This window comes from Andrographis paniculata, unplaced genomic scaffold (genome assembly GCF_009805555.1).
Source record: "Andrographis paniculata isolate CXL003 unplaced genomic scaffold, ASM980555v1 Contig50END, whole genome shotgun sequence".
NCBI classification, from domain to species: domain Eukaryota; kingdom Viridiplantae; phylum Streptophyta; class Magnoliopsida; order Lamiales; family Acanthaceae; genus Andrographis; species Andrographis paniculata.
This window is the reverse complement of record NW_026137585.1, coordinates 204,052-225,373: the sequence shown is the minus strand read 5'-3', so window position 1 is coordinate 225,373 and position 21,322 is coordinate 204,052. Positions and strand designations below refer to the sequence as shown.

The 21,322-nt window shown below is 37.0% G+C and overlaps 5 protein-coding genes across 9 annotated transcripts; all 5 read left to right on the top strand.

Moving 5' to 3' along the window:
* Positions 1–157: 157 nt before the first annotated feature.
* Positions 158–3,490, top strand: LOC127253227 (probable LRR receptor-like serine/threonine-protein kinase At5g45780). Its single transcript, XM_051277681.1, has 10 exons — positions 158–782; positions 870–1,002; positions 1,085–1,156; positions 1,249–1,392; positions 1,472–1,543; positions 1,625–1,684; positions 1,761–1,831; positions 1,912–2,058; positions 2,155–2,493; positions 2,563–3,490. The coding sequence occupies exons 1-10, from the start codon at positions 677–679 to the stop codon at positions 3,264–3,266; spliced, it is 1,848 nt and encodes a 615-aa protein (XP_051133638.1). The 5' UTR covers positions 158–676; the 3' UTR covers positions 3,267–3,490.
* A 106-nt stretch (positions 3,491–3,596) lies between these two features.
* LOC127253233 (uncharacterized) lies at positions 3,597–8,828 on the top strand. 5 transcript variants are annotated; one of them, XR_007839229.1, is made up of 10 exons: positions 3,597–4,412; positions 4,512–4,557; positions 4,991–5,123; positions 5,400–5,738; positions 5,833–5,879; positions 6,082–6,144; positions 6,251–6,383; positions 6,524–6,576; positions 8,300–8,436; positions 8,592–8,828. XR_007839229.1 is itself a non-coding variant. In XM_051277690.1 (9 exons), the coding sequence occupies exons 3-8, from the start codon at positions 5,009–5,011 to the stop codon at positions 6,538–6,540; spliced, it is 714 nt and encodes a 237-aa protein (XP_051133647.1). In that variant the 5' UTR covers positions 3,597–4,412; positions 4,512–4,557; positions 4,991–5,008; the 3' UTR covers positions 6,541–6,576; positions 8,592–8,828. The 5 variants fall into 5 exon arrangements, 4 of the variants coding, with proteins under 4 accessions (XP_051133647.1, XP_051133645.1, XP_051133644.1 ...); XM_051277690.1 differs by lacking the exon at positions 8,300–8,436; XM_051277688.1 differs by lacking the exon at positions 8,592–8,828 and having other exon boundaries at positions 8,300–8,576.
* An 89-nt stretch (positions 8,829–8,917) lies between these two features.
* Positions 8,918–9,821, top strand: LOC127253234 (uncharacterized). Its single transcript, XM_051277691.1, has 2 exons — positions 8,918–9,318; positions 9,549–9,821. The coding sequence occupies exons 1-2, from the start codon at positions 8,918–8,920 to the stop codon at positions 9,766–9,768; spliced, it is 621 nt and encodes a 206-aa protein (XP_051133648.1). The 3' UTR covers positions 9,769–9,821.
* Positions 9,822–10,129: 308 nt separating this feature from the next.
* On the top strand, positions 10,130–14,288 carry LOC127253235 (uncharacterized). The gene is made up of 4 exons (XM_051277692.1): positions 10,130–11,403; positions 12,792–12,943; positions 13,058–13,165; positions 13,268–14,288. Exons 2-4 carry the CDS (start codon positions 12,854–12,856, stop codon positions 13,598–13,600), a joined length of 531 nt encoding a protein of 176 aa, XP_051133649.1. The 5' UTR covers positions 10,130–11,403; positions 12,792–12,853; the 3' UTR covers positions 13,601–14,288.
* Positions 14,289–15,732: 1,444 nt separating this feature from the next.
* On the top strand, positions 15,733–17,257 carry LOC127253294 (probable WRKY transcription factor 65). Its single transcript, XM_051277809.1, has 3 exons — positions 15,733–15,964; positions 16,110–16,241; positions 16,331–17,257. Exons 1-3 carry the CDS (start codon positions 15,834–15,836, stop codon positions 16,917–16,919), a joined length of 852 nt encoding a protein of 283 aa, XP_051133766.1. The 5' UTR covers positions 15,733–15,833; the 3' UTR covers positions 16,920–17,257.
* The last annotated feature ends 4,065 nt before the right edge of the window (positions 17,258–21,322 follow it).

Here is a 21,322-nt window from a genome sequence, read left to right as displayed (position 1 = left end):
CCATCCCATTTCTAATACGACGTCGTCTTTTGTTGTTTGTACTTTTCTTATTTCGCTTTGGAATGGTCAAAACGCCGACAGCAGTACTGATTGCTGCGCTGGGGCATCGGCGGCACGCATATCTAAGCCTTGATTAGTCTTAATTAGAGTATTTATTATATGCTTACGTGATTGGCTGGGTAAGGTCATTATCTAATTAGTTTTCTGTGAGCCCTACGATTAAATTTATTGAATTGGACGGCTGGATTTGTCCGGACTGCCCTACCGCATCGTGACAAACGGACTGTCAGTCAGTTGAGGGAGTCCCCACTGTTCCCAACTCTCAAGGGTTTCTTCTTCTTCGACCTTATGGCGTCCCGCCCGATGAATTTCCATTTGAATATTATTGTTGTCCTCTGTGATGAGTCACGTTTGAGTCTGACTAGGGTTTCCTGCTCCCCATTACCCTTTGGATCGTGGCAGTGGTTGGAATTTGAAGATTGTTTCTCTGATATGGAATTGTGGGATCCTTGCAATTTAATTTGATTTGATCGGTTGAGATGTGTGGTGAAGCAATTTGGAGCTCTTGTGATAGGGACGACAGCAGAAGGAAATGAAATGAGGTCGCCTTGCTTCAGCTTGAGAAGGATAGACGTAGCTGAAATTTCGTTTGCTGAATCTTTCTCTTCGAGGTCTAATGAAAGAACTGAAGCTGAAGCTGATTTTATCACTTGTTTTGTTGGGGATGACTGCTTCTGATTCTTCTTACAGTCTTCTCTCCCCCAAGGGTGTCAATTTCGAAGGCGAGTCTCTCCCCAAATCACTATTCCATACATACACTCTGTATCTTTCTTCAATTTAATCGTGTTCTGGACATGTTTTGAATGCAGTTGCTGCTTTAATGTCTGTGAAAAGAGAAATGAGAGATGAGAAACATGTTCTCGAAGGTTGGGATATAAATTCCGTCGATCCTTGTACTTGGAACATGGTTGGATGCTCTGCGGAGGGATTTGTCATTTCATTGTGAGTCTTTATTGCAATTGATTGCGACAGTGTTGATTTGGAATTACATCTTAAATTGCCTGTTTCGTTTTGCTGCTGTTAGAGAAATGGCTAGTATGGGATTGTCAGGCACTCTTTCCCCCAGCATTGGGAATTTAACTCGCCTTCGGACAATGTAAGTGTTTCCATGAATCACATTGGTTGAGTAATTGATGAAATTAATTCTTCTTCATGTGCTTTTCAAACGAATGTCTCTGTCTACCATAGGTTATTGCAGAACAATCAATTTTCTGGAGCGATCCCGGTGGACATTGGGAAGCTCTCTGAGTTGCAAACTCTTGATCTTTCTGGTAATCAGTTTGTCGGTGAAATTCCAGGCTCTCTGGGATGTTTAGCTCGTCTTAGTTACTTGTAAGAATGTGTCTATTCTTTAAATAGATTCTTGTCTATAAATCTGCGTGTTGAGTTAATTGGTATAATTGCATTTCAGAAAACTTAGCAAGAATAACTTGTCGGGCCAAATTCCGGTAGATGTCGCCAACCTTACTGGTCTTTCGATGTTGTATGTTTCCTGACCCTGTTGTGACTATGATTGTGTCTCTAATGGGTTGTTGATTCAGAAAAAAAACCATGTTTTTTGCAGGGATTTATCGTTCAATAATCTAAGTGGCCGAGTCCCTAAGATACTTGCTAAAGACTATAGGTTTTGGCGTCATTACTTTGATCTTTCTGTTGTATTCGTTCTGTGTATTGGGTTTGAAGTTTATATATTTTTGCAGTGTTGCAGGGAACATCTTTCTTTGCTCTATGCCTTCGCCGACTTGTATGGTTATTCCGAAATCAGTCAATGGTATTGTTGATTTTTCAATATACTACAATGGTGTATTTCTGTTGTGTATTTGCCAACTCACAGGTGTCTGGTTTGTCCAGAGACGAATGTGTATTACAAAGTAAGCCATCCCCGTCATCCAGTGGTCGCCATTGTCATTGGAGCCAGCTTCTCGTTCATCGTCTCTGTCATACTGCTCGTATGTTTTGTGTGGCGGTACAGATCGCGTGTTCTCTGTACGGCATATGGTAACCCCTCCGAACTTCCAGGATGCCTCTCTTCCTCATGAATGGATACTTCTTGAATTTCATCTAGCATTTTTTTTTTTTTTTTTTTTTGTGTAGTGCAACAAGATTACGAGCTTAACATCGGACATTTAAAAAGGTTTACGTTACGCGAACTGCAAGTAGCAACGAACAGCTTCCACCCGAGAAACGTAATTGGACAAGGAGGATTTGGAGTTGTCTACAAAGGCCTCCTTCCAAACAGGACGGTGGTTGCAGTCAAGAGATTGAAAGATCCGAGTTTCACCGGTGAAGTCCAGTTTCAGACTGAAGTCGAAATGATAGGCTTGGCTCTGCATCGAAACCTCCTTCGCCTCTACGGCTTCTGCATGACTCCTGAGGAGAAATTACTCGTTTACCCCTACATGCCTAATGGGAGCGTTGCAGACCGTCTACGCGGTTAGCCATCGAACTATATTCATGTCAAGATATTCTCTCATGGACCCGATTTTAATTTTCTATCGATAGATCCTTGTCAGGAGAAGGCTTCGTTGGATTGGAGGAAGCGAATACGGATTGCTGTTGGAGCATCCCGTGGTCTTCTGTACTTGCATGAGCAGTGTAACCCGAAAATAATCCATAGAGACGTGAAAGCTGCAAACATATTGCTCGATGAACACTTTGAAGGTGTTGTTGGAGATTTTGGCCTGGCAAAGCAATTGGATCCTCGTGATTCGCACGTGACGACTGCTGTCCGCGGAACCGTGGGACACATTGCGCCGGAGTATCTATCGACGGGGCAATCCTCGGAGAAGACTGATGTGTTTGGATTCGGGATACTGCTGTTAGAACTGATAACCGGGCATGTTCAGAAAGGGATGATGCTCGACTGGATTAGGTCGTTGTACGAGGAGAAGAGGGTTGAGGTTCTGGTGGACAAGAACTTGAAGGGATGCTTTGACGGAGAGGAGGTGGAGAAGGCGGTGGAGCTGGCGCTGAAATGCACGCAGTCGAGCCCAGAGAGGCGGCCGAGAATGTCGGAAGTGTTGAAGGTGTTGGAGGAGGAGATTGAGGGGCGGAGAGACGAGCAGCAGCAGCAGCAGCAGCAGGAGGTTGAGGGTGGGGAGGGGGAAGAGGATGGAGCATCGTTTAGCTTCCCATGGAATTGTGGAGAGGGTGTGGAGGAATCCTCTGTTACTATTGAGGCCATCGAGCTTTCAGGCCCCAGATAGAAATGGAGGAATGAATTGAGTTGAATGTTCTTTTTAATATGAATTATGATATTGAGTAATTATTTTATTTAAAGATATATATATAAAAAAAAAGAAAAATAGATTACTATTTTTAGGTGAGTAATATTTATGAGAGTTGGACATACGGTTCGAACAACCGGTTATGCTTTGAAATTTTTGATTTTGAAACGGTAACATATAAAATATTCGGTTTTTTATTTTTTATCTTTTTATATTTGATTGTTTTGAAGGCATTGGCTTCAGTTTGAGCAGCCATTTATTTAATTTATATTTCTTAATTTCCTCCTTCTCTTCTTCTTCTTTTTCATCAATCGATGGGGGTGTGGTGCAGGTGAGGGACAATCCCAGCGCCTCGCTCACTTCTTCTCTCTCCTCTCCTCCCTCTTCTCCCAAATGCAGCATTGGCTCCTTCCTTTTCTTCTCCAAATCCAGTTTCATCACGTCGCCACTGCTCTCCTTTCTCTTCTTCCACAAATCCAGTTGTTCTCCTTCCTCTTCTTCCCCGAATCCAATTTCATCGCCGCCGACGCTTTTCTTTTTTTTTTTCTTCTCCAAATCCGATCGCCGACGCTCTCCTTCCTCTTCTTCCCCAAATCCAATTTCATCACCGCCGACGTCCTCCTTCCTCTTCTTCTAAGCATAGGGACTGCCGGCCTGCCTCCACCATCCTAGGGTTTGCGGGAGAAGGTTTGCTGATGAGGGAATTGGAATGAAGTTTGGTGATGAGGGAATTGACCAAGGGTTTTTTCAGAAAGCCACTGTAAAAGAATTTTACGCCCATAGCGGAAAACATCATTGGACACGCTGGCTTCGGTTGACACATCGGCGGGAAGGGCTCAATTGAGGCAAGAGCCAGTTCGAACAGGCAATACAGTTCGAAATATTTTGTAACCGAACTTGAATCGGAAAAATATCGAACTTTGTCAATTTCGGTTCGGATCCGAACCGGTGGGCTGGACAGCCTGGACAAGTCTACAGAGTCTGTAGTATTACTTTTTTCAAAACGACGCCGTACGCCGCTGTGTTTTCAAAATCATTGAATTGCAGATTTTCATTTTTCCTCTCCGTGTCCCGACTTCCTCTCGCGGGTCGAGGCTGTGCTGCTGCGGTTTTTCTTCTGTTCGAGTAAGATTTCCTAATTTCCAATTCTGATGTTGTTGAGATCGGTGGAGTTGGGTTTCTTCCATGGGATTCATGATTTCTCCCCTTCTATTATGTATGTAGGTGTTTCTATTAAGTTTCTTCACCAAGTTATCGAGAAGGATATAATGTGAGAATCTTATTCTTTTGCCCTGTCAAGTGTTTTCTAAATTATATGATGTCATTGCACCATTTATGTACTCATAATCTTTGTTTTCTATGATGTTATAAATTTTTTTTCCTCCGACTAAATAAAGTGATTAGTTTTCAGATTGATAAATGAAATGTCTAACTGAGTATTGCAAGATGTATGAATTGATATTCGTTTTCAATTACTCTTCATTTGGGAATTATTTTGAGCTCTTAATTAGCTTATTGAACCAATTTCCCTTTCGAGAGTTCAACTTTTTCGTAATTTAATGTCATTGGAAGGAGTCTCCTAAATTTGCTGCAGAATTTATCACACTTATGAATTTAGTATCGTTTATAGCTTTTATAGTTTGTTCTCATAGATTAGCCATAGTTGAACACGAGGTAGGAATAACCTCCTTCTCTACTTCCAGAGAATTTGAACAAGTATAATGCCAAGAAAGGCCAGGAAGAATACCAAAAAACGTGCAGCAAACAATAACGACAATGATTGTGAAGATGGAATTCCATTAAAGAGTAAAGATGAAACCTTTGAGGATCCTGCAGGTACTACTTTCTTCTGTACAACACACACTTCCATGGAAGCTGCATAAATGATTTCTTCAATCAATTCTAAAGAATGTCAAGTTGGTTCTCACCTTTTGAAGAATGAATTAAAAATTACAGACTGTTCTCCTAGTGATATATGAATATGGTTCATAGTTTTATTCTAATGCCTGAAATGCTGGAATTGAGGCAAGTGTAGGTTTAAAACTTTTGAAAAGCACCTCTTTTTGTAATCAGTAATCCTATATGACGTTGCACTCAAATGATTTCCAACAGTGGAACGTCAATGTGCTGCAATCAGGGCCCTTCGGGATGTTGAAGTTGAACAATTGAGAACTATGATACAGCTACTCCGTTCCTCTTTCAGCAAGGAACAACAGCAAGTTCCTGTGATGCAGTTCTTCAAAGAAAACCTTCCAAATCTTTCTATCAGAGAGACAGATAAAGATGGTCAAATTGAAGTGAAATGGAAAGAAGAAGATGAAAGCCTTTATCTTAATCATGCTGGTGATGCAGGGGTGCATCCATCTCTTTTACGCCGACTCTCAATGGCATATCCTGATTTCTCTGCTGGACTTTCTTCCTTGGGTGGCTTTGAATTTTCTAACAAATCTGGTATTTAAAGAGCTTTTGACATGAATATGGTCTGATACTTACTTTTTTATTTTTGTTTCTGTAAATTTTGATACAATAATTTGCCTTTTGACAGTGAAAACAGGGGTCTTTGGTGCTGATAAACTGCAGATCAGGAGTCTTGTATGTTCTTCCTCTAATAACCTGGCAGCATATTTTACTTTATGTTATTTTTCTCTAGCATGCTCCTGTGATTTATGAAATTGCCAATCATGTTATCTTTGAAAAAAGAAAAAAAAAAAAAAAAAGATGCAATTCTGTGTCTTTTACAATTCTGTATGATGGTCTATAATATTCAATATCCAAAATGTTAATGTTTTTTCAGGTGTTGGAGGAGCCATCGGAGTCACAAGTATTGCAGCTGAAGGATGGCATGCAAACCCCAAATGTATGTATTCGATGATTGCTAGTTCTGAAAACCTGCTTTACAAATTTGTTGACAACAACAGAATTCTTGTACTTGATTTTGTTGTTTTTTGATGTTATAATTTTAGGTGAGTAACAGCAGGCTATCAGTTGGAGTCACACCTAAAACTCTCAGGTTTCCCAAGTGTGGAGAGATGCTTCTATCTGTACATGGTTCGCCACTCGGTATCTATAAGGACGATAACATGGAAACCATCCAAGGTACCTTTTCACTTTTGATTATTCATGCATTCACCTAGTTCATCATTTGTTACCTTCCTGCTTGCTGTAAGTACAGCGAATAGATATGTTAGATGGACAGTCTTTTGTAATAACTAAACTTTATTCATTCTATTTCGCAGAGACAGAAGATGGTTGAATGCTAAGAATGCTGCAGAATGACGGGTCATCACAGGTATTATGGCTCATTCTATGTTTCGATATGAACATATGCTTTTAGTAAGTCTGATGGATGATCTTATCTAAACGAGTACATATATGATGAGCATATGATATGATTATTCAACTCCGAATTTGTTAAATGCTCTTTTAATATAATATAAGCCTGTTTAGTCCTCTCTTCCACTGGGACATATTTTATCCATTTGAATAAGAAGAAAAAAAATTTAGAAAAATGCAAGTGGTTGGACACTGAATTATGTGGACATAGTATTAAATCATAGATGAAGATGAATAATTCAAGACGCTATATAGAGTTTGATCAGGACATGGTTGAGACGATTACATGTTGCTTGTTCCCTACAACTACTCAAAGCTCCAAAACACTTACATCTGTAGGGTCGGCCATTTTCCTTTGTTTTGTTTTGTTTTGTTCTCTTCTCCATCAGCTTCTCCGCATACACTTTGTTTTCAGCATTCGAAAAGGGACTGCCTGCCATTTATTGTTTTTACTACTTGGATTGGATTGGATTGGATTGGATTGATTAATCTCGTATTTAGACAGTCAGTCTTGATGAATTGATTGTTGCCAACTTGGTTGTTTATTTGCCGACCATTTTCTTGAATCATTAGGCCGGCCCCATTAAAAATTAGGCTGTGACTTGAGTTTCTTGCTATGTTCAGTTTTTCTTCTTGTAGTTTATGGAGGTGGTTTCACCAAACCCTGTCTTAATCCCTTTTAAAATTATTACTTCATTTTTTTTTTTTAAAAAAAAATAGATTAGGTGAAACCCATTTGGCCATTTGGGTTTTCATGTATTATAAGAACTAAAAAATGGAAAATGTCATGGTATGTGATATTTAATTGTATTTGTATCTATTGACTTTTCAGTATTTTAGAATGCTTCATCCTAACCTGAATTAAATTTAAAATTTATGTGTTAATTAATCTTTTTTAAAAATAAAAATAAAAATAAAAATAAATCAATTGATGATAAATAGATTGTAGTAAGTGACTATGAAAATTTGATTGAATCATATTTGTCCAAATGTTTGCTTTTTGGAGCACATGAACCACTTTGTATGTAGAATATTCTATACGCAATAATATTTCTTTACGGCATTTTAAAATTAAAATAGAATCTTTATGTTTTTTTTTAATATTCATAGATGGTGCGAGTATTACGTTTTGTTTTATTTTGTGCTGTAGAATAGTGACGACGATTGATGTTTAGTCTGAATAGCTGCGGACCATTGAAACTGAATTAAAGTCTAAATAGTAGACTCTTAATTTTGGGATTGAGTTCTTGGCACCTACTCTTTGTATATCTATCTATACATTATTATTATTAAAAGGAGTTAAAATTGAAATTATAAAAACAGGGGCATGGTTAAAGTGAAAAAAATGCAGAGAGTCAGTCAGTCGTGTGAATAGAATAGAGTAAATATACATATACTACAATTGAGCTCATGCTCATGCATCTCCAAATCTAATTTCGAGGGGACACTTGTAATTAATGCACAGCTGTTCTCGGGCAATAAACAAACAAACAAACATACAAGTGTCAATTTTATTGGCCAATATTATTGTTATTATTAATATTAACACCACATTACCGCATACACATCACCCAATTTGGATTAATAATAATAATAATAATAAAAAGTTATCTGTGAACCTGGCTGGCGTGGTTATTAATGAGTAGAGTAACATGAAATTGTGTTTGCGTTCTATTTAGCTGACGCCGTCAAGACTCAGTCCAGTCCAGGATCACTGATACGAAACTAAGACAAAGACCTAGTCAACGCCGTTGAGGTACCGTCAGTCAGACGTTTGGTAAACGCAGCGCGCAGCTCGTCATCATTATCATCCACGGTGCATATTCATACGCGCTTGCCTGCACTGCATCTCTCGTGTCTCGTCCCCACCAATGGTGGATTATTTTAGTGTATAATTGAGTGCTGATACTGTAATTGTATACATACATACATACGTGTACATTGTGTTACGGCATTCATTTTGGTTGGCAGAGGAGGGATGGAGAAGTAGATAGCGAGTGGGGGATTAGGTGGGGTGGTGAAGTCAATCAGCTTCCGAGAATGGGGAAAACTTGCGGATGGTGGCGAATTGGCGACCGAAGGACTGTTACCTCTGATCGGATGAATGGATCTTTGACTCCTTTTTGCAGATTGTGATGTTGTATTTGTTACTGACCATATGCTCTGTGAATCAATTCGTCTTCCTTGTTGTATTGCCTCTTTCTGATCCTTCAAGCGTGTTGCACTTCTAGTTGCGCTCTCTTTTGCGTGTATAGGTATTTATTGATTGATTGTGGAGTTTAATTTTACTGTGAACGATGAATTGGGGATTGGCGGATCGAGGGTCGATAGAAATGAATATATCTAGTGCCGGCGATGCCTCGAGAGATTCCGATAGTCATACTACGGCTGCTGTAGGATCTGTCGAAATTGCGGAATCGAATGCAAAATCAAATGGTTCTGTTGTTGGTAAGCCTGGGAAAGAAGGCGAGGAAGCGAACAAGGGGGGAGATAAATGTTCCTCCTGTGTTATTGATATCAAAGGCGATGATGATTTGGTGTTGGAAAACCAGAAATTGTGTAGAATATGCCATTTGAGCGCCAAGGAAGGTGGGAAAAGTTCATTGGAGTTGTCTGAGCTCGGTTGTGGATGCAAAGGAGAGCTCGGAGTTGCTCATTTGCACTGTGCTGAAGCCTGGTTTAGGATCAGAGGGAATAGGTAATTTAACCTTTCTGAAACTGTCAATCTTCATTTAAATTTTCTTGTCCTCAATCGATTGAATAAGTTTTGTTGAGCAATGGGATTCTTTGCAATTATGTAGATCTATCTTAATTCATATCCTAATGGTGGCCTGATAATTTCCATCAACATCTATTGAGTTTGTGCGTGGAAAAACCCTTTCCTATTTCTTGTATGAATTATGAATCTGGATCGATTTGTGGTGGCAGATTGTGTGAAATATGTGGTCAGACTGCCAAGAACATTACAGGTGTTGGTGATAATGGATTCATGGATGAGTGGAACGAAAATAGATCTGGTGACACAGGTGCTAGTTCGTCGGAAGGGAGCCGAAGGTGTTTGCGCGGACAGCCATTATGCAACTTGCTAATGGCATGTCTGGTAATAGCATTCGTCCTCCCATGGTTTTTCCGTGTAAATATGTTTTAGTGAACTGATATCATTCCACTGTGTGATGTGATGAAGAACTCGATTATTTGATCCTTGGTAGGCCACCATTTTTTCAGTCAATTTATGGGGTTTCTGTATGCTAGTGAAATTTATTTGTCTTCTCTGTTCTGTTTTTTTTGATCGGAGTCTTCTCTGTTCTGTTTTGCTCCATCACATACTGTGGTAAGAGTAATTGAATTAATTGTTTGGGTTATTGAAAGATGTCCCAAAACTGGGTGCTTTGTTATAGATACATGTGTGTGTGTGTGTGTGTGTGTGTGTTGAGAATGCTTGATGTTTGTATCATTTGGGAAAAGGTTCTTGTGCATTTGGATGTTATTTGATTGCATGCAAAAAAGCTGCACTGGTTTTTTTTTTTAGGTGTGATATGAGCACTGGAATGAACATAATATAGGGTTTTCACATCTGAGAAAATCTTGGACAATATGTGGGATTCTTGAATTCGACTTTTTTGTCACACAGATGCCATTATTTATTGTTCATGCGATGGACTTGAGAATTGGTGTAAATATCAGATCAGCAGCCTTGTGGTTGTGGATAAGGGTAGATAGTCTGAAACTGAAAATGTTTCCATTTGTGGCTAGCACTTGCTAGATGACTGATTGTATATTTTTTCCTTGTAAAGATTGTTGTACAGGGGGGTTTTTGGATTGTCTCTTCTGTTGTGGCTATTCCAAAATAGTGTATTTTAGCCAGACCTTCAGTTTTATTTCTTCTACATGTTTCTGTTCTCCACCCTCCCCTCTAAAAAATACATTGACCCAATCCACAATCCGAGCCCATTTCCTTATGTTCTTTTTAGAAGCCCAGTAGTTTGAGTTTTACAAAATTTCTTGATTTTTTTATTCCGAGTTTAATTAAACTTTGATGGGTTAGGTCTACTGTCTACATTAAGTAGTTGTGGGTGGCAGTACGCACCACTTGCTGCATTAGCTTCAAGCATGTGTATGACAGCAGAGCAGAGACACTGCTGAAGCTTCAAACATGACCTATTTGTGTTGTGTTTCAAGGACTTATGTACAGATAAAGATTTAAATCAAATTATATATATTAAGTACATAATTCTTAGGTCAATTTTTAAGTGAATATTCTGCCACGAAATTCCCATATATGGACAAACATAATGTCTAAAACCGCTTTCCTTGTGACAAAAATGAATATGAGAGAGAGGGAGAGAGAAAGGGAATGCTGGGAGATAGATAGATAGATAGAGTCAGAGAGAGAGAGAGAGGCAGAGAATTAGTGTGGAGAGAGAATGTCTAAGGCTACTATACAATACTGAAACATCATAAAGCTATACTGATTTGAACAGAAAAAGTAGCCTAAAACCCCATCTCAAGAAAGGGATTTGGAAAGAACAAAAGGTATTGGAGCGCACACACACACAAATACATACATACTTACATTACATACAGACACATATTAAGAGTGATTTAAGGAGCTGGGATATGATATGATGTGAAGTGCTAAATTCCAAAGTGCGTGTAGCTCTGCAAGTATTCCTTCTGCTTCTGCCATATATATTTATTTATGCATGCAGGCCTGCCTGCCTGCCTACGAAGAATTGTTACAAAAACTATTGAGGGAGATGTCTTGTCAAACTGTCACCTACAAGTACGGCTCTTGTTTCTCTCTTTGGCCTCTTTCAGCTATATATCCATCTCAATTCAAACTCATTCTAATCCAATTATTTTCTTGTCTGCATACCTTAATTACTTCTCACCATTCTCTATATATCCCTATTAAAACATGTACTAGTATTGCATATAGAGTTCTGTTATGTTTTCTTTTCTTGTTTAGTTTTCATCCTCCTTTTGAAGGACACACACACACACACAATCTAGCTATGTATCTGATGAAGCTCCAGTTATATAATACAGGTATGCTTGAATTATATTTGGTGAAGTACTCAACTTGCTTAATTAATTATGTAATAAACATGCATGACTTCTTGCCAATTAATTGATGTAGGGGGCCGGTGGATAAAGTGATTTCAGTTTTAACTCATCATGTAATTAGTAATGGAATTAAGAATGGAGTAGTTGATGATCCATGAAGAATTAATTAACAAGGAGCATCAAGTTTAATAGGGTGAGGGGTGTATGTACATGAAGGTAGGGTTGCTCATGTAATGTGAATATCACAGAAGACAGTAGGTCGCTCTGTCTGTCAAGAAGGGAAGAGTGGTGGAAAGACAAAACGAAACCACGCCAAACCATATATATATATAGGACAGAAAGTAGAATTAAGCCCTCGTGATATTAGACTGGTCAGACAAGTATTGACACCAACAATATATATCTATATATATTTTATTGTATAGAAGATGTACACACGTACACACACCTGTTTGGACATGATTCTGTCTGATGCTAACCCCTTCCCCCGTTTCGTTTTCGTACTGATTCTAATATACATATATTTGAAATTAAGAATTGAAATTTGTTTTGTGGGTAGCTATTTATTTGTAAATATGAATATCCCCAGCTCCTACCTACCTACCTCCTCCTCGCTCCTATATATGCATTGGTGACATTGACACTTGTGTGTGTGCAAGCTAATTAAAGGACTAGTTTTGTTGGTTTGAGGGATTTGAATGATCGATGACATGCATGAAATGAAATTAATGGTGATTAATGTGGGAGTAGGGTTTTCGATTCTGTTTGTGTTGAAGTTGGTTGAACCATATATATGTATATGTATATGTGATGATGATAGGTCGCAATCATTATGTGTTGATTAGGAGTGATAATTGAACTAAGTACTTTTGCGATTTATTGGAATACATAATTATTACAGAATGAGGACAAGTGGCTGTCAGCACCTGTCGTAACATTCCGTGACTCTGCCCCCCCCCCACCCCACCCCACCCCACCCATCATTCCATTTCATTTCACTGCACTTCATTCCTTCACTCTTGCCATTTCATACATAATCATCTATCTATAAATACCATGCACCATCGATATCTATCTATCTGTCTGGCTGGTGTTGTTGTGCAGCTATAGCTAGATAGCAGATCAGCAGAGGTGCAAGGGAGAGTGAAGATCTAGCTAGGTCGAGAATGGCATCTGGACTGCAGAGGAGGAGGATGAGGAGGGTTGCAATGCGCAAAAAGCTTCAGGTTCTGAAAGCCCTAATAAAATCAAAATCGGTATGCCAAATGTTTCCATTTTAGTTCAAAGTTAAGAATGTGTGTTTCAGCAGCTTTAATATATATGTATATATGTTTTAACTCATGTGTATTGTGCATTGTGTAAATGTGAAGGTGAAGAAGAGCTCCATAGTAATGGATGCATTCCTGTACATCTGCAATCTGAGGCTTCAGGTTGAAGCAATCAAACGAGAGTACCAATACCTCATAAATCACATCCAAGTGAAGTCCTCTCTCTCTCTCTCTCTCTCTTGAATTGGTTGAGTAGATGATTGATGAGATATATATATATAAATGTATATATATATATATGGGTGTGTACAGCAAGTGAAAGTGGAGAAGGTTGGGAGGGGATATCTGACAGTGGTGGTGACATGCAAGAAAGTAGCTGGGGAGCAAGTGCTGGTCTCAATCCTGGAGGAGTTTGAGAGGATGAATCTGAATGTGTTGCAGGCAAGGGTTAGCTGCAACCACATCTTTGGGATGGAAGCCATTGTTGCACCTGCACCTCATCACATTCACAGTACTACTACTACTACTCCTCCTCCTCTTGACGACGTTGATGCTGCTGCTTTGCACCAAGCCATTCTCAACGTTGTCCAAACCCAAACTAATAATAATAATAATAATATTAATTCTGCTGCAAAATCCACCTAATTAACCTCATCATCATCATCATCTTTACCATTCCCCACTAGTACGTACGTGATTTATAAGTTACATATAACTAGCTAGGTATGCATGCCCAAATAGTAATAGTAATAACTAATAAGATGAGTCATTTAATTTAAAATAGTTGGTTGTCTTGTCTGTCATGTTGTACTACTATATATATATATATATATATATCCATCATTCCCTAGCTCTTGCATCATCCTTCTGCTGCTAAGCCTGTTATTTTTCATATGTTCAAAACCCTTTAAATTAGGTCCCTTTCAATTTTGAAGTGAATAAATAAAAGTCTGAGAAAGTGACCAAAACCACCCTTCGACTGCCCATTTCCCCCTTCACTAAGGAAAAAGAAGAAAGACCAACAACAACAATAAAATATATAATGCACATATACATATATATATATAGAGAGAGAGAGAGAGAGAGAGAGAGAGAGAGAAAATGCAATAGCCTATTCTTTCAGGTCTCACGTGTTCAATTATATATGTGGGCTCTATACTCGTTATTATTATTACAGCATATATATATATATATATATATACAGATCTTGAGACTTACATTACAACTAGGTTGCCACTTGTAGCAAGACCCACACCCTTTTCTTCATCGTCTGCCCCAATACTAGCTTATAGTATATTCTTGGGACAATAACAGAGTGGAGGTCCCGGGAGTTGTCCCTCAACAGCTTCACGAAGAAAAAGACTCAGAATAGCTAGTGAAAAATGGGTTGGAATATGTCAAGAAAGTTGCATATTCATTATTATAATTATTCAATCATCAAAAGTAGACTTTCTCTTTTCATTTATTTATATATATAAAATTCAATTCCAGCTGCGTATATACAGGAGACATCACTATCCTCCCAACTACCATGTCCAAAATAATTCCAAATTATTTATTGTGGCAGTGTGAAAAATGAGATGAGGATAAATGGAAAGTCAGAGGTATTGTGTAATAAAGAAGTGATCCAATCCGCAGTGTGTCGTGCCCATCCCGTTACCACCTCGCCTCGCCTCACGCTAATTTCAAATTTATTCCAAAACACGTTTTCTTCTTCATACAGCAATATCTCGTGTTTTTAAAAAACGCGACATCATCAATCTCATACCCGTTTCTGTGTCCGGTTTTGTTGGGTCGGAGCTCCGAACAGAGCGCCCGTCAGACTTCCAGTAATTAAATTTAATTAAATACTAAGAATATGGCCAAATAGTAAGAATCATATTAATACATTTTGACCATATTGTTGTTTTTTATTAAGAAGAAAATAAACTTTTTCTTTTGAATTTTATAATAACATCTCTCAATTGTTTCTTAATTCATTTTTTTCTTATTTATTTATTTCAATTTGCAATAGAATAGAATATCGACAAAATTAAATAACTATATTTATGTTTCCATGAAGGTTGGATTTGGATTTAGGCTTTGTATTAGTGAGTTAATATAAATTGAAATAGGGTATAACTTAATGTTTTGAACAAATGAAAAAAGTATTTTCTTTAATAATATATTAAAAGAAAATGTGTTTTATTTGATTTTTTTTTTTGAAAAACAAGAAAATGGACGGGATTAAATAAAATCATAGTACTTAACATGGTATTTGTCAATAAAATATCCCTTTAAAAAACAATAGGAATATATATATATATATATATAATTTAGTCTAATAATAAATATAATATCACGTTGCGTTTAATTAACGTGGATTCTCGTAAACCGGGCAACCATGTGCTGGGGAAATGTCATTAATTACATAATTAGGAAAATTGGTTAAATGAATGTCACAATTATTGAATTGCGGGGAAAATAATCTTAAAAGAATTAGATGTATTAGCAAATTAAAGTTCAAATTACAATTAAGAATTCATAGAAAATATATGATAAGATCGTGGATAAGTAGATAGAAAGAAATCTGAATAAAATATAGGAGGATGTGACGAAATAAATAAAATAGTAATAATAATAATAATAATATAATTGGAGTAATTACAGCACATAAATCAATGAGAATTAATTAATTAATTAATCGGGGATCCCTTTCAATTAGTAAGTAAAATATTACTATTAAGTTTGGATCAGTTCAAACCACAATTTGCTGCCAAGTCCTTGAGGACCTCCGTTATTGCAAATCTGGCGGCGTTCGCACCGTACTTTAATCACCCCAATAATCCCCCATTTTCCTGTTCTCATCGTCAGCTAATCATTTCCTAATTCAGACTACATGGGCAGGAAACTCAAGAGCATCCGGATTCTCGAGGACTCTGAGAATTCGCCGGAATCCAGTGGCGATTCCCCACGCGCCGCCGTGTCTTCCAAGATCGCCTCCACTTCGGCCTCCTCCTCCAACAGGAGGTAATTAATTTGTTCATCTGCTCAACCTTAATTTTCTTTTTTAAACTTTGGCAGCCTGATTCTGTGATTGGGATTGAACTAATTGGGGGAATTGATCGGAAAACTTGAACTGGTTGGTTCTATGGATTTTCCGGCGATTGTACAGCCGCCGGAGTGTACAGAAGAAGGTTGTGTCGGTTCCGATCAAAGACATGCAGCGATTGAGTGCTCCGCCGCCGGATTCCTGGGCGTGGAGGAAATACGGACAGAAGCCGATCAAAGGTTCCCCGTATCCGAGGTAGTTTGAAAATTTAGAAAATTAAATATCTTGCACTGCGTTCGACGTTTTTGAAGCTCAATTTGTTAATGGCGACGGAATTATCGCAGAGGGTATTACCGGTGCAGTAGCTCCAAGGGGTGTCCGGCGAGGAAGCAGGTGGAGAGGAGCAAAGTCGATCCCGACATGATAATGGTGACGTATTCCTGTGAGCACAACCACCCTTCGCCGCCGGCGTCGAGGAGCAATCTCTACCGTTCATCTCTTGTTCAAAAGAACAGTGTGGATTCAGTTTCAGAGGACGAGTTGGAAGAAGATGACGAAGAGGAGGAGGAAGAAGAGGTTGAAGAAGAAGAAGAAGAAGAAGAAGAAGGTTCGGAAATGGAGAAAAACCCTAGCGATTCGGTGGTCGTCGGCGGCAAATTGGACGACGGCGTGGATATGATGGGCAATTTGGTGGACGCCGGAACCCTAATTAGCGGCGGCGAATTCGAGTGGTTTGCAGATTTTGAGGCGTCGACGTCGCGTGCGATGCTGGAAAGCCCCATTCTGATGGATGACGACATGGTTTTCACGATGGGGGAAGAAGAAGACTCTCTTTTTGCCGATCTCGGAGAGCTCCCGGAGTGCTCGACGGTTTTCCGGCGAGAGATGGCGGCGGAGCAACGGCGGCATAGCGTGGCCACCACCACTAGTTGATCTGACCAGCCTCACAATTAATTCCTTGGGCTAGATGAATCTGAGCCGTTGATAGTCCCTCCTATGATCATCACCAACGGCGTGGATTGATTCGGAGTTAGGCACCCGGGATCCCGCGTGGATCAGGCATTACATTACAGAGAACAGATAACCCACCCTCTGGTCCATTTTAGAAAAAAAAAAAGGGATGATTTCATGTGTTGTAGACTAAAATAAAAAAACAGTATATGTGAAATTTGATTTGCATTGAAGAATTCAAACTAGTGGTTGGTTTCGGGAATAAAGAAAGCAAAGATATATATGAATGATAATAAAAAAGTATTGTAATGATTTATTAATATGTTTATTTGAAATGTTGTGATTGGTGGGTAGGGTTGGTGTCGCTCACTCGCCCTCGCCCTCCCTCACAATGTTGTTCTTGTAATTAGCGCAATAATGGCGTCGGCTACAGCCAGTCTACATTACATTACTATACACTAATCTACACCCATTTCATTCATTATTTTTATCTTTATTTATTGTTATTACTATTACTATTAAAATATAAGTAGCCTAATTGTTCTTCTAGTCTAGGGACATTATTTTCTTCGCTATTTATTTATTTAAAGTTTCTGGGCTTTAGGCTGTGTTTCTTTCTGCTTTCCTACCTGTTTTTGTGTTATAGTGATTTTCTTTTTTCCAACTTTTATAAACTTTTTTTTAGTTAAGGTTATTATATTTAAATTGTGTAACTTCAGAGCAACTAAACTTTTATTGAATCAAAATGTATCATTTTAATTTATTTTTGAAATTGACGGGTCTAGGCAAATACGGGGCAACTAGCAGCAAGTTCAAATGAGGCATATGTTCACGCCCGAATTTCATTTTTATTTTTATTTTTTATTTTATGGTTTTCTCCTCTTATTATTTACAAATAAATATATGATGCAATATATTTTCGCTAGAAGAAGTCATTCAATATGCCCAACCAGAAAATGGGCTGAATGGCTGGCGAACTTGGGCCTCAGCCCACGTAAATGGGCTGCATCTTTATTAACATCAATTAATAAATCAAACAATTCAGCACATAAAAATTATCTAAAACTAAACAAGTAAATCTGGACCTTTATATGATAATCAATGATAGTATGATGTGTAATATGTAATTATTTTGTTCATGTAACGCCGCCTGCATGATATATATATATATATATTCATATAGTTTATATCAATTTCTTCAAAGAGGTATAAATCGTGCCAACAAATATGGGATCTTCTTGCTTCTGGAATTAATTAATCAATTCATTAAGGGTCTGCTATCTGACTTTCTCTTAAGTGATGTATCCATTTATTTAAATTATCCTACACTTAAATTTATTTTAATATTGCCAGGCCTGCCATATATTATTAAATTAATTGTTTCCATCGTTTATTGAACCAACCTTGACATCACCAAGGCCAATTGCATTATATATATATATATATCTGTAAAAAATAATAACAGCTGACATATATCACTGATATTTTATATTTTAAATTATAAAAGACTATTTAGTTTGTATAATAATATGATCACAAATATCTTGAATTGTACACTAGTTAATAAAACAAAAAAAGAATTACTCAAAGTTAACGAGGAAGAACACAGATAAATTTTTGATCTACTGTTAACCAATTAATTAATACAGTATATCAAGAAATTGATTAAAAAGGCGGTTAATTAATTTCCACATCCAACGGTTGAGATTGAGGCGTTGACTAATGTGTGGGAATAACAGAATATTGTACGGATGCTAAGTCAACCGCCTACAAATCTCACTAATCTAAATTGCCCGGCGAAATCCAGACCGTCCATATTAGAGGCCAATACAACCAACGATGTAGATTAAATGATTAACCTGCTCGTGCCTTTTTCTGTCTTATTCTCTATTACTAGGAAGAAATTCTACATATATACTACAGTAGTGCCCAATTTAATAAAAGAAGAATAAATATTGCTCTTCTATTAATTTGATTTTAGTGACACCAAAATCAAATCGCTTAATTATGGCAAGAAAAGTTGTGATGATATTTGAATTTTTGGTGTTCTTCCTCGTACTCATAGTAACGATGCTCTCTACCGTTAATGGACGACGGAAACTGTTAACGATCGTCAAAGCTCCGTCATTGGACGACGATGGCCAGTTGTATTTAACACCGTCGTCGTCTTCCATCCCGAGCAAGAAATGGCATGACCTCAGCCACCGGATTTTGCGCTCCGTTCCCAGTCCCGGCGTCGGCCACTAGCTCCGGTGAGGAATTCTTATTCCGTAGATCAGCCGATTCCCAATTTTGGTGAGGGAGCACATATATATATATATAAATGTATAGATAGATATATACGTATACATCATGATTGATTGATTATAACAATGATCGAGAGAAGGTTGTATCGAGTGTAAGAATTTTTGGGAGCAATAAAAGTTTATCTGATGTTCATTTCTGGCATTGTTTAAATTTTATTAATTTTTGCTATTAATTATAGCTCTTTTTGCTATAGAATAGAATTATCTTTATATATGATGATTAATTAGTGTTAAAATATATTTAGAATATATATATATATATATTTATGGTATTTGACTTAAGTTAAGAAATTTGTTAGATTCTTAACTTATTTAGCCACTTTATATAATATACTATAAATACATAAACCCATTTTAATTATTAAAATAGAAAATTTTAATCTTATATTATAACCATTAGTATTATTTAAAAGAGGAATTGAGAATGATATTATGATAAAATCCTCCATTGGTCACTGTAAACTTTGATGTGAATTATGTTTGACAAGTATTGTTTCATCTTGTTGAATTATAATAGTCTCTCATAAAATAAAATAAAATAAAAAAAAAACCACTACTGTTTTGTAATGTTTATTGTTTCATCTTGTTGTATTATTAATTTATTTCAATAAAATTTAACCAAAAGTAAAAAAATAATAATATTCTTAGCTCATTATGATATCTGCAAATACAAATATTACAACACTCTTATTATAGATATAATATAATATTGAAGTTCTGAACAATATATTAGTAAGTCTATAGAATTGAAGTACTATTATTAAAATGTCATTTTATTATTACATCAATATTATTAAGTTCTCTTAATTATGTAAATGCAATACTATTATTATAATAGAATTACATATAGTAAAATGTTATTTTAAAAATAGAAATGTTGTCTCGCCCTTACATATACACCTTCTTTTAGGGAATTGCTGTGTCTAAAAAAATTTGAAATTAATCTCAATTTTGAGTTAGATAGCTAGTAATTAGTTTGTAATAGATAAATAAAGCATATGGCAAGAAAAGATGTAGAGGGCGTAGGGTTGTTGGTGGTGCTCTTCTTAGGCTTAGCTATGCTCTCCGCCGTCAATGGACATCGGAAGTTGCTATCGACGGTCCTCGAGGCTCGTGCATCAATGGACAGCCCGGATTTGCCGATGACTTCCGGCACCTCAATCAAGAAAGGCAATATGAGTCTTGGTCAATCCACGCCTAGCCCCGGCGGCATCGGCCACAAGGCTCATGCATCAATGGATGGCTTCCTTTGATCAAAATCGAAAATATAATCAACCTCTTTTAATTTTTGTCAATCTAAAAATAATAAATAATTACAAGTTTGATTTTCTAATGCAGCCAAGCATACGAAGACGAACAAACCAACTAATTTTCCATTTATGAATACCGTTGAAATAGATTTTTTTCAAATTTATTTTCCAAGTGAATGCATGGACACTAGGAGGATACTTTACTTTATCACCAACATGTAAGAAATTTGTTAAAGTATGATATTACCCTATTAAATAGTTTTTGGTTGGATAATTAAAGACATGCTAAAAAACATGTTGAATTATTAGCTAAACAATTTGTTCAACATAAAACTTATATAATATCAGAATATTAATGGCTAAAAATATAATTTTTTTTTTTTTCCAAGTGTAAAAAAACCATAATGCATTGTGAAGTAAACAGAGTCTTCATATTTCGTTATTGGAATCATTTTTCCTTTCTGCAAATTTATTACTACATATTTTGACTTAATAAAGCCTTAGAGTGAGATTCAGCCCATCTATCAATTAAGCCCAACAACTCCACTCACTGTCCAGTTTATTTGTGGAAAATCTTGTACTGAAACCTCCTACGATTGCTATGAATTATGAATTATTGTGTACTTCGAAAATTTCAATATACTCTCTAAGTTATCGATATTTAAGCCTATTTGGAAAAAAGTAGTATGCATATATATATATATATATTATTAAGATTGAAAAGAAATATTCTACAATGACAGCAAAAAAATTAAATATGAATTTAAATGATAGAAAAAAATACTCATTTCGTTTATTTTCTAACGTCCTAAATTAGAATTTTTGTTAT